General features: G+C 38.8%; 1 protein-coding gene across 1 annotated transcript in view; it reads left to right on the top strand.

Moving 5' to 3' along the window:
* The window catches only part of MYO3A (myosin IIIA), a 115,382-nt gene that overhangs the window by 85,806 nt on the left and 15,553 nt on the right, over positions 1-14,023 (top strand). The window contains 8 exon segments of the mRNA XM_019470996.1: positions 394-471; positions 2,518-2,723; positions 4,821-4,932; positions 6,421-6,583; positions 7,240-7,326; positions 10,397-10,520; positions 11,635-12,613; positions 13,300-13,438. Of these exon segments, the coding sequence (XP_019326541.1) occupies positions 394-471; positions 2,518-2,723; positions 4,821-4,932; positions 6,421-6,583; positions 7,240-7,326; positions 10,397-10,520; positions 11,635-12,613; positions 13,300-13,438 (1,888 nt within the window).

Below are 14,023 nucleotides of genomic sequence, written 5' to 3'. Positions count from 1 at the left end.
AAATATTATTTCCTACCTGTACTGTAGCAAAAAGAGAAATTAAAATATTGGTGTGGAGTATAGTCAAGTTCCTTAGAGAACTACCAAAATAACAGTGATGATGAAATAACTCAGGACCTCAGACATTGTCAGGTTATTTGTGGCAGTTATATAGATGCTCCGTTATCAGATTGTGTCCTCTGTGTGTGAACGTTTGTGTATTGTGTAGCAAAGTAATGTAACATACTGGTGTAACTGATTTGTGCTAGTGATCATGCTGTAACTTTTTCTGTTTAGAATACTTTTTTTTTAATTAATGATGTTCTCTGAGGGGTGCTTTGTTGTGGCATTGGAAAGGGCACTACAGGTTCAACAGAGACAAAAAGTGTCATTTTTCTTTCTTCATCTTTATAGAATGAAGCAGGAGATACCGGACATCATCCAAGAGAGACAACCAGCATGAAAACACAGACAGTCGCTTCTTATTTTAGAGTAAGATATCAGATCTTTTAATAAATTTGTCTAGAGTAGAATGAATGTTTATTCTTTCACCTTTTGAAATGCCCCTGTTGACTTAGAGTCAACAGTGATCCATTTAGAGTTTGTGAACTGCATATATGTTGCAGCGGTCTGTGCAGTACAAATATCTAGAGGAGATTGTGATGTTTCATCTTTAATTGTACTTGATTACACAGCCACATTTCTGTCATGACGATGTATGGTGATGGATATTAATCTTTCACTTGCTTGTTTTTCCACCAAGGGAGATAAAGGGAGGTTGGACATTAGTGGTATAGCATTTCTTTAAGAGCTTAAGAAGCAAGAGGGCAAAGTTAATTTGAAGCAGGAGCTCCAGAGAAAGATCTTGATGGTTACTGCTCAGAGGCTGTCCTCAGTCCATCCTTGTGGCTCCTTCAGCAGTGCTCTTGACCTTCCCAAGCACTGGCTGTGCTGCTGGTCCTGCAATAGAAAATAGCTGTGAAAAGCATTCTTTCCTCCAAAGTGGTGCACAGAGTCGGTTCACTTGGGCTCAGCTCTGAATTTCCAACTCTTATTTAGTCATCTCTCCCAGCAAAAACAAAGATGGCTGAGGTGATGATCACGACCCATAAGAGTTCATTTACATCTATGACAGAGAACAGTAAGGAGCAAGATCTCTGTTTAGTAGATACAATTGCACAGCTTTGTGGACTGCGAAGGATAATTTCAGCCTAGATAGCATGGTGCTCCAAAGCTGCATGGTGTTTTAAAGTTCTAGATGGAAAAATTTATTGAATCTCATTCAAACCTAATGTCTGTGATTCAGTGCATTACCAGCACATCTAGCATCAGAGGCTGCAAATGAGTTAATTATATTTACACTTTTCTGTTATTATTTGCTGTAGTGGAAATCCCTGCTCAGATAATGCTAGGTAATGCTCTTAAATGAAGATTCAGCTTCAGCCCCACTGGTTTACTCGTATGCAGAAATCTGTGGGTGATTGAGAAAAGCATCTGCCACCTCAGACTGAGTGGAAAAGAAAAATTATCCATTAGCGTGTCCTACTTGTTTGTGTTCGATTGGCACACTAGTGATGAAGCTAATTAAGCACTTTGGTGCATGGTGCAGCATCTGTCCAGAATGGAATTGCACATTTTAATAGGAAACATATGGCTCTTGACATCCTACACTAGTTTCATGTATCCAACCTACTGCTGAACTGCATTACCTCCTGGCTGCCTCTTTCTGTTGAGTCAGGCTGAATTGAGCCTCTTCATTTGTGTTTTAATAAGATTCTCCCATGAAACAATTTTACAAAACACCAGTCAAGGTTGTTTACAACCAGATTCACCTCAGTTGGCATGGGGAGCTACAAACTGTATCCCTCTGCTAGCCTGGTACCCTGGTGAGGTGGGAAAGTACAACTTTGGAATTGTGATTTTGTGTACTTCTAGTTTTGCCCTCCTCAAAAGTTTCCTCTTAGAGGGCAGCTATAGTATCACTATCAGCCTATACAATGAACAGGACATGCTAGATCAGAGCAGTTTAAGCAGACCCTCTTCTGGGGTGGCCTTAGTTTCCTCCAGTCTAATGAAGGGATGGCAATATTTACTGGCTTGCTCCTCTTCCACTTCCCATCTGTAGATGGATGATTTACTCTCTGGGTGAATAAAGATCTTCAAATAGGTGACAATGGGAGAAAGAAAAAGTGGGCTGTAATTACCTAACAAGGCTCCAAGAGAAGCAAATAAGTGTAAGGAGAGTTTCTATCATATGTTAGACATTATGGCAGTTTGTGAGAATGTTCTGGGTGGAATTTGGTACATCCATATCAGTGTTTCTGTCAAGTAGTATACGCTAGTAACTTAGAGATCTTATCAGAGCTAGAATTGTTGTTGGGTCATTTACTTCATCTCTCATTAAAGTACCAGCTTACTGAAATGTAAATGGCTTTGGACATGATTCTGATCATATGAAATAAAATGTCAGCTACACATGGACCTATATACAAGTTTTATAAATATCCTGATGGCAGATATCTTGTTACTTTCTTGCAGTATTCTCTGATGGATTTGTTATCCAAAATGGTCGTCGGCCAGCCTCATTTTGTCAGGTGCATCAAGCCAAACAACGACCGGCAGGCAAACAAGTTTGATAAAGAAAAAGTGTTGGTTCAGCTGCGTTACACAGGAATTCTGGAGACAGCAAGAATTCGAAGACAGGGTTATTCACACCGTATACTGTTCGCTAACTTCATAAAACGGTAACATTGATGTGAAGAAGCCTTTTTCTCTCCTGTCATTGCTGCTCAGTGTTTGTTAACCATCAGCAGTGTCTTTGGTATGGTCTTTAAAGAAAAAATACAAAGACATTTCCTGTGACAAAGAAGATTACAGACTGGATGACAAAGAGTAGTTCAGGCACAAGATTAGTGACCTGTTTTGGATTGGTAGGGGAAGATGATGCATCTCATTGTTTTAGGTTCCCTGCACGTTTGGGTAAAAATTGTCTTGCCTATAATCTGCAAGTTTTCTTCAAAGACTTGAGGTTTAGAAATTGAATGCTTCAAATTAAAGCCAAGAATTTGGAGCAATAGCATCCAAGGAGCACCACAGTTTCTCTAGCTCCTGATGTTCAGCACTGTGCAGCATCTGCTTGTGCAAGGTGGATGATAATTTGGTATTGCTAATCTAGGGCTGATAAATTCATTAAGTGCATAATTTTGTTTAAAATGTAATTTCTGAGTATTAGTCACTTGTTAAGAAGAAGAGTAATGAACTCGCTCTGATTTTATAATTCCTTTAACTGTCTCTTCTTCCTCCGCCCCAAAAAATTAATCCTGAACACTTATCTGTACTTCTCTCTTACAAATAAAGACCCTGAGTATTTGCCTCAGTCAGAACTGAGATTTATGGAATGGAGATCAAAACTGGGAAGAAGCAAGCAACACCCATGCAGACAGAAGCACTTAAAAGTAATAGTGCACTAGAAACAGAGAGCTGGCAGCAGAGTGCTGCAGGTGCACAAGGAGAGGGAGGAAGGACAAAGTGATGTTTTTATAGCACTGTTTCTGGAAAGAATAATCCTGGGACTATTACTGTTTTGGAAGAGTGCAGCATGGGAAAAGGTAGTTATCACTGCACCAAGATGTGCTGTGGCTTTTGGTCACTGCTTTTTATAAAAAATTTTACTGTTCAGGTAGAAGAGAGGAAAGCAGTGAACGTAACAGGGTAGCTCTCCAGAGAGCATGCCCCCTGACTGTAGTGAGGCTGTGCAGATCTCCAGCACTGAGGATATGGCCCTCAAACAAAAAGAGATTTTTATTATCTATCTCCTTGTCTTTTTTTTTTAATAGTTGAGAGTTACAGGTAGACCTGAAATAATGGCAAAATTATTTTGTTAGAATAAAAATAAGCCAATTCATTGTGTAGTAAAAAGAAAAAATAAGGAGCTGTAGGAATTGGTGATAATGCAGGAATCAACATTGTCTCTTTTTTTATTATTCCATGAGGAAATTCTTACCATTATTTAAAGCTGGTACAACCCAAGCTTTGTGTATAAAGGCTGAATAACAAGAAAAAAAGAAGAATGTACTGTCAGGAAACACACATAATTAATGTAATTTTCATGAATTAAAAAAAACAAGATAGGTATGGTTCATTTTGTTACGGAGCATTTTGGAAAGTCCTGGAACACACAAGAACTTTCCTACCCAGCAGCTGAGCTGGTACATTACGGGTAATTTTTATGTGTGAGCATCCTCACCTCTTTTCTTAGTCAGAATTAATTCTGAGTAATGAGATTGCCAGATTAAATGCTTACATATGATATGTCATAATGGCACATATATGTTCCAAAAGGATCTGCAAAGATGAATCCAAGGAGTTAACAGGAGCTAGGATGCATCTCACATCACGTTAACTATCTCAAAGGCAGATGGTCTAGCACATGAGATAAGACATGAAATTTTCATGACATTTCTAGATAAGAAATAAGCTAATTTAGGCAGAAAAACTTTAAAAATATTTTTATTTTGCCACTGAAATCACTTTCACAGAATGCAGAGAGCCAAAGAACTGGTGCACAACTCTACTTGGGTTGCACACTTTTTAAAAGCCTTCTGGTGTTGATATAGAATTAAACAACCCTCCAGGGTGTGCAATATGTCACTCATCCACTTTTGATTGGGTTTCTCAGTACTGCATATAAATCACAGCAATTTCTTTCATATGCTGTTTTGGTTTTTTTCAGTGCTATGTTTTCTTTCATGCAACTTTTTATTATTTAAATGAATGGTTTAAATGTATTTGCATCTATTGCTTGCTGTTAATGGAATAAAGAATCATATATTTGCCTTTAGGTATTACCTCATCTGTTACAAAACAAATGATGATCCTCCAGTCAGCCCGGAAACCTGTGCTGCCATCTTGGAAAAAGCCCGCCTTGACAACTGGGTTCTTGGAAAAACTAAAGTAATTTTTTAATATACTGTATCTGCATTATTGCAGTATGTCATTGTTAACTTATTAAGCAATTTGCTTTCTCACCCATTTGGTTGGGGTAGCTCTTGGTCTCTATCGGTTTAAAACAACCCACCCTTTGCTGGGTACTGTTCCCTGATATCTGGCTGAAATCCTGACCCTGTAAAGTGTTAAAATTCTGATCAGCTCTAGTGAGGCCACAGTGCAAAGCAGTATGTGACAGCAACACTGCTTGCATTTTCTTTCAAAAAATGTGGTAGTAAGGATCCCAGTGAGCGTAGTCCAAGCTTTCTAAAGGAAAACAAGTTATACTTCTTCCCTGGAGCAATCAGACTCACAAAGGGAGAGGAAAAGGTTTTGGCTTTCCAGCTGGAGGCCTCTGTGGCAGACTTTGCTGAGCACTGCGGGAAGAGATAGCAGGATGATCCCATATATGTGAAGTGGGGGAAGACTTTATTAAAGAGAAATACATGTCTGTTTCCATACCCTTGCTTTTGGTTCTAGCTCACTAGTCTTCCCAGTGTGTCAGAGAGGGACACCCACCCACCCTCAACTGACAGATCTCAGGAGGTCTGCCAGGGAAAAGCAGCGTCAGACAAGTACTGCACCAAGTCTCTCTATTTGCTAATGTAACAGAAGTGCCCAGGAAGGATATGGATAGAAAGAGAGATAGATCCTAAACTATTTGAAATCACCTCAGTGTAGAAGAAACAACTGTTCTGACACATCTTCCTGGATAGGTGGGGCAGAAGCCATGAAGTTACCTCCTCCTCAACCTTTATTTCCCTCTGCTGTCTTAGTAAGGCTAATGGACAACATGCAGCCAAAGGAAGCATATCGTGAGATCTATAGCTTACGTTTACTTTAATTAGGGTTAACCTTTATCTGTACCAACGAGTGATCAAAGATCGGGGAAATTCTGCAAAATAAGCGTAATTATTGTCTTAGTTGCACAAGCTCTTTCTACGCATTCTATTTCATCCTAATGTACACCAGGAATGTGTTTGTATCTCTTGTGCGACTAGTTTTTCAGGGGTTATATGAGCTTCATGCTTGATAAAAGCAATTTAGTAAGTAAACAATGCCTTAGATTTAATTGGAAAGCAGGGAGGTTGAAGGTTCCAGATTTGGATCATGTTTATGTAACACACATCAGATTTGTGAGGTTAGCAAAACTGTCAGCCTCATAGATTTATAGTTACAGACTGAAGTTTTGCACTGGGGCTTTAAAACATCTTCCCATGAAAGCATGAATAAGCAGGCACTGACAAAAGATGTTGAAGGGGAGAGTCAGGTAAACTAATACCCCAAAGAATCAAAATGCTATCTTTAACAAGAATGATCCTTTAGATACTACAGCTAAAGAGTCTGTTCACCATTTGAAACCAACTTGTAACTCTTGTTGATGTTAAATGGATTGAGTGAATACAGGGCCTGGGAGGGTAACAAACTTTTGCTTGTCTGCCTACTCTTTTTAAGGTATTCCTCAAATACTATCATGTGGAGCAGCTAAATTTAATGCGGAAGGAGACAGTTGACATGATTATTTTGATTCAAGCTTGTGTCAGAGGGTGGCTGGGTTCAAGGAGATACAAAAAGATAAAGGAACAAAGGGAACAAAGTGCTATCAAAATACAGTCAGGTAATAGCTTTAAAACATTTAACATTTTGCTTAAAGCTAGTGCTTGTGTACAGTTGATAGATGGATGTGCATGCTGGATGTGGATTTTGCTGTTTTCCTGCTGTTAAATTTGACAAAATATCTACATTTGATGATATCTGTTCTTGGGAAGAAAAAATTCTTTTAACCAAGTTATGACAATCTCTTTACTGAAGTTACGTTTATCACTGTCACATTTAAAAGGCAATTTTAACAACGGAAGGACATGATTACACAGATGATACTGTTATTAATAATATTCTGGCATGCTCTGACAAGATTGTATAATATAATAATGAAAATAAAATGTATTAACCATCCTAGATAATAAGACCAATTACACTGTTGATGGAGACATCAACTGAAATTTTTAATACATTTCAAACATCATCTTATTTTACATTCTGATTCTCTCGTGTTTTGTGTTCATTTCATTCATAATAACTTTACTCACCAGAAAACATAGTTTTTATGTAGATTTACTGCTTGTGTTTGTTTGCCATTTTTTTTTAAAGATAAAGCCTGCAAAATATTTATGAATATTTTAATGGATGTCTATAATTCCGTCCAGACTTTTTTTATTCTTGCAGCCTTTTGTGTACCTAATGGATTATTTAATTTTTGACATCTCTTTTCAGCTTACAGGGGTTTTGTTGCTCGTAAAGAATACACAAATGCAAAACGTAATAAAAAAGTGGAAGAATATATTACTAGACTTCAAGCAAGTAAGAATTGTTTACTTTTGTGGCTTTTAATGTGCTATCCATACACAATATGTTGATCCAGATTCTTTGCTGTTACCTAGCTACACTGATTGACTATGCTCATTTACACATTCCGAGATATAATTTATCTGTTATGTATCTATATACAGTGGTTGAAACGGGTCAATGTATTCTGTTACCAGTACCTCAAAGTAGCTTAGGGGCACTTTCCACAGCTGTGAAGTGGGCTGGTTAAATGCCATAGCAAGCCTTTTCACTCCTAGTCTGATATGTCTTAAGTATTACAGCTGAAACAGTTGAAGTCTCATATGATAGTCTGCATATAATGTATGTGTGTGTGCTGTCCTATTAGGAATAGGTTTTGTTATGTATCAGTAATGGTTATGTTTGAGAAGACTACAACCTGTAATTTCACTCGTGTCTCTGATTCTTTTTTGCCATCGCTCAGTCCAACCTAGCAAAATATTCCTTCTCTTCTGCAGCAATAATCACCTTGGGCCCAGATGTATGCTACGTGACATCCCTTTTTCCTCCCTTTATTTCCGTCTCCCCTGTCAATGCAGAGATGTCCCCAAGCCAGATGTAGTCCAGGCAGCTCTGAAATCAGCAGCAGTACAACTCAAGAGGCACAGGTCTGAAAACAGCTGGCACAAATCTGCACAGCACTTTCAGTAATTACAAAGGTGGCAACCCCAAATATAAGCTAGTGCCGCAAGTACCCAGGCTATCTAATTTAAACTACCTCAGATATGCCTTCCTGAGTATATACCGACACCAGTGCTGGTTTTAATCATTGTCAGATGCATCTGTTAATTGCACTGAGCCAACGTTAGTGCGTACTGAAGAGCACTTCATTGCAGCTCGTAGAACTTCATCAGTGTAGAAAACAATCTAAAACCAGAATCAAATCCAGTGATGTGCCAAAAATAATTACACACCTGAAAGTTGTCAATTATATTAGGATATTTAGCAAATGCAAAAGTATGAATTTACCACTCTGCTCTGTCGATCTCCCCAATGTTTCTTCTTGTCTACCTTCTCTGTCCTGTGTGCAGTTTTATTTCAACTTTTTTCAGTGCACGAGAAGCCAGAACAAAATGGAAGTCCATTTTTACTTAGCTCTCTCAGGTTTTTTCCCCCCCATTTATTTCTAAAGCAATACAAAACTCTTCTTCCAGTTTGAAAACAAAGCTTAGACAGCTACTATCACATAACAAAGTTCTCAGGAAATTTCAAAGGTGAACGAGAATAAGTCTAAAAAGACCAGACTTAACTTATATTGGTATGTCCATTGACAATGTAACTTGATTTATTTCAAAATAACTCCTGTTGAGTTGCTTTTGTATGAAAATGGAAGGAGGATTGGCTCAGAAGTCCAAGAAACTCTAGAACTATTCCAAGTGCTTTATAATTTGCACTTTTTTAAGGCCCTGTCAGACTGCAGTATAAAAACCGATTGTGCCACTTCCAGTAAGTATTTGGGTTCCTTTACCCTATATCCAATTATCAAGATGTAATTTATGTCCCTTTTATACAGTGCTTCTTACACTGAACCACTGCATCTAATGGAGCCCAAGTTGCTCTAAATTATGAGTAGGGAATGCTAAAGCAAATAAAACCTAGCACCAAGTTATATGAATGTGTTAGAATAGACTGTTTATGCTCCCTTCCCATTTTTAAGTGAGCTTGACCTTTCCCTGTGATGCAAAACACTCTCACAGCAGAGTTGGAGTAAGAGCTCCCATATCTACCATCTCCTCAGGGTATTTAAATCATCTGAATCCTCTACCACCATAGTCTTGGTACTGCATTTGGAATTAGAGTTCAACAGAAATATTTTGACAAAACACTATATTCTTTTTATTTTGCCAGGGATTACCGGATTTGTGCTGAATCCCTGGAATTGCAGACTTGTCCAAATCACAGCACTGTGGAGACTGTGCTAGTTCCCATTAGGAAATTACTTGCAAGTTCAGGAATTTTTGAAGCAACATTTTGAATGCAATTCAGTTTCTGATTAAGACACTTCAGTGTAGATGTCTAAAAGTGACCTAGGTGTCTAAACTCCTCTTTTAGTCAGCAGAGCCTAGAGTTTGATTCATTTTATTCAAAACCACCAAATGCTCAGCTCACTTGCCCCCATATTAGTATCTAGTGTCATTTGAGATGCCCTAGGTTATCTTGCCTGGCCTCCAGCTTTATTTCATGTGGTATACTCAACTTTCCCTCACCAGAAAGTCCCATCTGTCTTGTTCTTTCTGCCAGCTCCATGCAGATGCCTTGGCTATCCTGGAGCACTTCAGATGGCACTAGATACCTATGTGCCGGCAACTGCATCAAGCCCCTAGTGACTAGTCAGTGCCTACATGTCTCAGGGAAGACCGATGTTTGAGTCCTTATTCATCCTGGTTCAGACCAGAAACTTTAACTTGTCCCTCCCACAAAGCACAAGTAGTGAGTACCCTTGCTACAGTGCACCTGGTTACTGTGGAGCTTAGCACATCTTTCATGCTGAGCTTTTTCATTTTGAATAATGAGTCTTTGCAAAAGGAGCATGAGCTAAGTCTTCTGCAACTGCTGAGCTATAAAATTTTCAGTTTCTCTCTGATCTAGTGAATGTTCAGCTAATTCCAAGCCTGTGCCAGAAGAGAGCCTGGTAATCTCTATAGCCTGATAATCAGGCGTTTCCCAGGGAAATGAAAGACTGAGTCAAATCAATTGCCTGAATCAGGCAAAGCAGGTACATGAGGCTGAGAGCACTGTGTTCTAGAGGCACTTCTACAGCACTATGCTTCTGCTTCATTCTGTATCTTCCTGTATTTTCTTTAGTCCAATAAAATACGAAGAAAGAGCTTGTTTGTATCCTCATGTAGAATGGGTACAGCTGTCTGAAATCTCAAAAAGTTTTGTGGGACAGAATAATTTCAGATGAAACGTAATCATAACCACCACCCCAGTCCGTATTTCCTTATTGCTTTTTGTTTAATGCTGTTATCATTTGACTCTCTGAAATGTGTGGGACACCCATTTCTTGTTGCCTAAGGTTGTTTTATATTACAATTTGTATCAGTTGCCAGAGGATACTTACTCAGGAAGAAGAGAAAAGAACTAACTGAGGCAAGGAACAAAGCAGCAATAACAATTCAGTCTCACTACAGGGGACATAAGGAGAGGAAGATCTTCAAAAGGAGGAGGTAGTGTTATTTTCTATCTCTTATGTCACTCAAATGTGTCCCTTTACCTGCTGAAGAACAGCGATGTGAGCTAAAAGTGAAGCAAATTAGGATTATTCTAGGTATATATGCAGAGGTAATGTACATTTATGTGGAGGTTTTAAAGTCAGTAGCCAATTTTCTCCTATTTTTAAGCCCAGGGAATAAAGTCATATTTAGGGGAAAGACCAACAATATTGTGCTTACCTGTAATGTTAATGTAATCTGTAGATGAGTCTCTTTTTGGAACTAGCTCATCATAAAAAATGCTCAGACAAGAGCAAGAAATAGGTGTCTTCAAGGAACTGTTCTTCTCATCTTAAGTCACTGTTTGAGATAAGCATAGGTGATGACAGCGGAAACCCAGATGTCTTGCTCACATCAAACAGCTAAAAGTTAGGTGAGGTGAATCACATTCTAAATATCTCTGCAATGTGGTTGTAGTCCCAATCTCTGAAATGGAGCTAGTAGCACTTTGCTCATCACCATCATTTTTTCAGTGATAGCATTTAAGTAGGTGGACACTAGTCCAGAGAGGTGGAAAACAGCTGTGAAGGAATCCAGAGTCTTTCAGAGGGAAGGAACAGGGTGGCAGATTTCACCTGGCACTGAAGTTTTATTGATAGTAACAAAGACAGTTTAGGGAATAGGTCTTTTAAATTTGACCTGGACCTATGCCCAGGATCATTCTTTTTTGCATTTCTAGTGTGACTTGAGGCAGTTTTCTTTCATGAATACGTTTAGGATTGTGTGTATTTATACATATTTAAGGTGCTAAAAAGTTTCTGCCTTACGTTTTTGTTAACATTTAAATTAATTCTTTACTGTTTTATCAGCCCTCATGCAGCCTAGATTGTCCCCCTAGCAATTTTCCGTGCAGAGTTTAACAGGGATGTCCCTTTTCACTTTAAGAAATAGTAATCATCAGACAGACAGAGATTGGTTTGCTATCTTTAATTCCAGCTATATGCACTACATCTTTCCCATGTTGCAATGTATCAAATTGCCATTTAGTACACCAAAGATAGTTGTAAAGTTGTCACTATCCTTCATCTCCTTCAGCTATAATTTTTGCCCAAAACTCTACTCCATTCAGGGAATCACTTAGAAAGAGACAAACTGAAAATGCAGCATCCATTAGTGAAAAGGAAAAGGATGAAGAACTTCAAAATAATGAGGAAGGTCCAGCTGGAGTGAAGAGTGCCCTTCCTAAAACAGAAGAAGAAGCAGCTGTCATTGTTCAGAGCCATTACAGAGGCTACAGAGTCCATAAACAAATAAAGGAACAGCACAAAAAAATAGCAGAGGAAGAATTATCTGCTGTGGAATTCCTTGAAGCACAACTGCAGCCAGATCAAAATGATACACTGGAAGAAGCAGCAAACGAGGAGACTCAAGATGAAGCTGATGCTGTTACTGACAGCGAGTGCTCTGGGTACAGTGACACAGGGAATGTACAGGAGCAACAAAAAAAATCTACTGAAGGAGAGGGAGCTTCTGTGAAGCAGAACCCTGCAGTAGAACATGTTGGTGAAGGCGAAGAACAAGCCTCTTTGGAAGAGCTGTCCAGCAAATCTTCTGTCAAAAGCACAGCTGAACCTAGTCCCCAGCAAGAGCAAGATAATCAAGACACACTCAGTGCAGATGGGCAAGATCAAGAATCTGCTGTGGTCCAGCCCAGGACTGACAGGGATGTGGAAAGAAACCACCTGAAACATGAAGCAGTGATGCCTACAGGATGTAAAGGAATTATAAGAAAAGAGTCACTAAGAGGCTCACAGAAGCAAGTTGAGGCAGAAAAACAAGGTTCAGAAGACAAAGAGAAGGCAGCAGTGGTTATTCAGAGCAGTTACCGGGGTTACAGAAGGAGGGGACAACTCAGAAAAGAAGGGAAACTACCTTGCAAAAGTCAAGAGAAAACTATAAAGGAGGCAACAGAAACAGTGCACATTCAAAATAATGATCCCCAAACAACAAAAGATAGGGAAAGCAGCAGTACAGAGGCTGAAGACTCTAAGACACTGAAGGGAGACTCAGAGAAAGAGGCTTGTGATTTGGCAGCCTTTTCGCGGCAGGTAAGAAGCTTATAAGCTATGTATGTTGAACATAACACTCTGAGCAATGACAGAATGGCAAAGTTATTTTACTGGCTTCAGTGGCACCAAGGTTTTACACTCTGAACTGAGACTGAGATTTTGTAATGAGTGTTCTATAAAAATGCATATTTTGGGCTGCAAGAGAAAATACCCTTTTCAGGAAGGAGGGAAGACAAAGTTAGAGCACTGGCAAAAAAATTATGTTCATTTTAACCTGGTTTAGGTTAAATGCAGAAGCTTTACATTTGTTGAAATGTGCATTTACCAGGCAAGGCTCTTAATTCAGTAAACCTGTGAAATGTCTCTGTAAATGAAACTAAAAGTTGCTGTGTCAATGTCAGGGACTCACACATGTGCAGAGAAGTATGCCTACAGCTGTAGAAGCTATTTTGCATCAGCAAGGCACCGTCTGCTCACATGTGTGAACCAATATGAGGTAGATGCAGGACTGGGCAGCAGTGTGGAGTTTCCCATGTGTCTTCTCCCCCCCCCTCCCTTTTTATTTTAAAGGGGGATGGGGAGGTAAGTGTGGTAGGGGCCTGCACTGAAGTACGTGGAACAATACCTTTTAAATTCATTCTCTAGTCCAGAGATTACCTTTGATTACCTTGGAACATATATACTTACTTATATAATAATGTAAAATCCTGTGTTATATTTTTCAGATATCAAAATTATCTGAAGACTACTTAGCATTGCAGCAAAAATTGAATGAAATGATATTGTCACATCAGCTGAGACCCGTGATGCTGTCCAAAGATAAGCAAGCTAATGGCCGACTTTCTTCTCATGTTTGTCAGTCAGGTAATATTGAACCTTACTGTTAGCAGAATTTTCATTTGTAAACAGGACTGTCAAGAAGCAACTCCTAGTCATGTTTTTAAAGGCCAGGGAACTAGTAGATGAGTTAGCTCTGGCTTCTCATATAACTCGTGCTGTTCATTTTTGTACTAAGCCCCATATCAGTATATGTCTGGAACAGATATATCCAAGCCTGCTTGGGATTTACATATTTACCATTTTTCTTGGTATTTTGTTTCAATGCTGCTTAAGATTGGTGAATGAATCATTGTGAGACCTAGACATAGCATCTCTAGAAATACTTTTATTTGGTAAAAATTCCACATTGGCTCTTTTCTACTCATATGTTGCTCAACTGTGTGTGCTATTGGTAAGATATGGGACTATGTTTTAAAAAACAAAGTATTTTTTAGGTACCATGTCAAACAATTTACCAAAGTTTGTCACATTTATGCTGACTAAAGTTTAGCTATCCACAAATGCAACTGAGGCTACCAAAACTTGTAACTCCTACCCATGCTGGTGGGTATGTCCTTAAAATTACAAGTAAAGTTTTATTAATAATTGGCATCCATTTAACTCACACAC

Source organism: Aptenodytes forsteri, unplaced genomic scaffold, assembly GCF_000699145.1.
Source record: "Aptenodytes forsteri isolate BGI_AS27 unplaced genomic scaffold, ASM69914v1 Scaffold336, whole genome shotgun sequence".
NCBI classification, from domain to species: domain Eukaryota; kingdom Metazoa; phylum Chordata; class Aves; order Sphenisciformes; family Spheniscidae; genus Aptenodytes; species Aptenodytes forsteri.
This window is presented reverse-complemented; position numbering and strand designations above follow the sequence as displayed.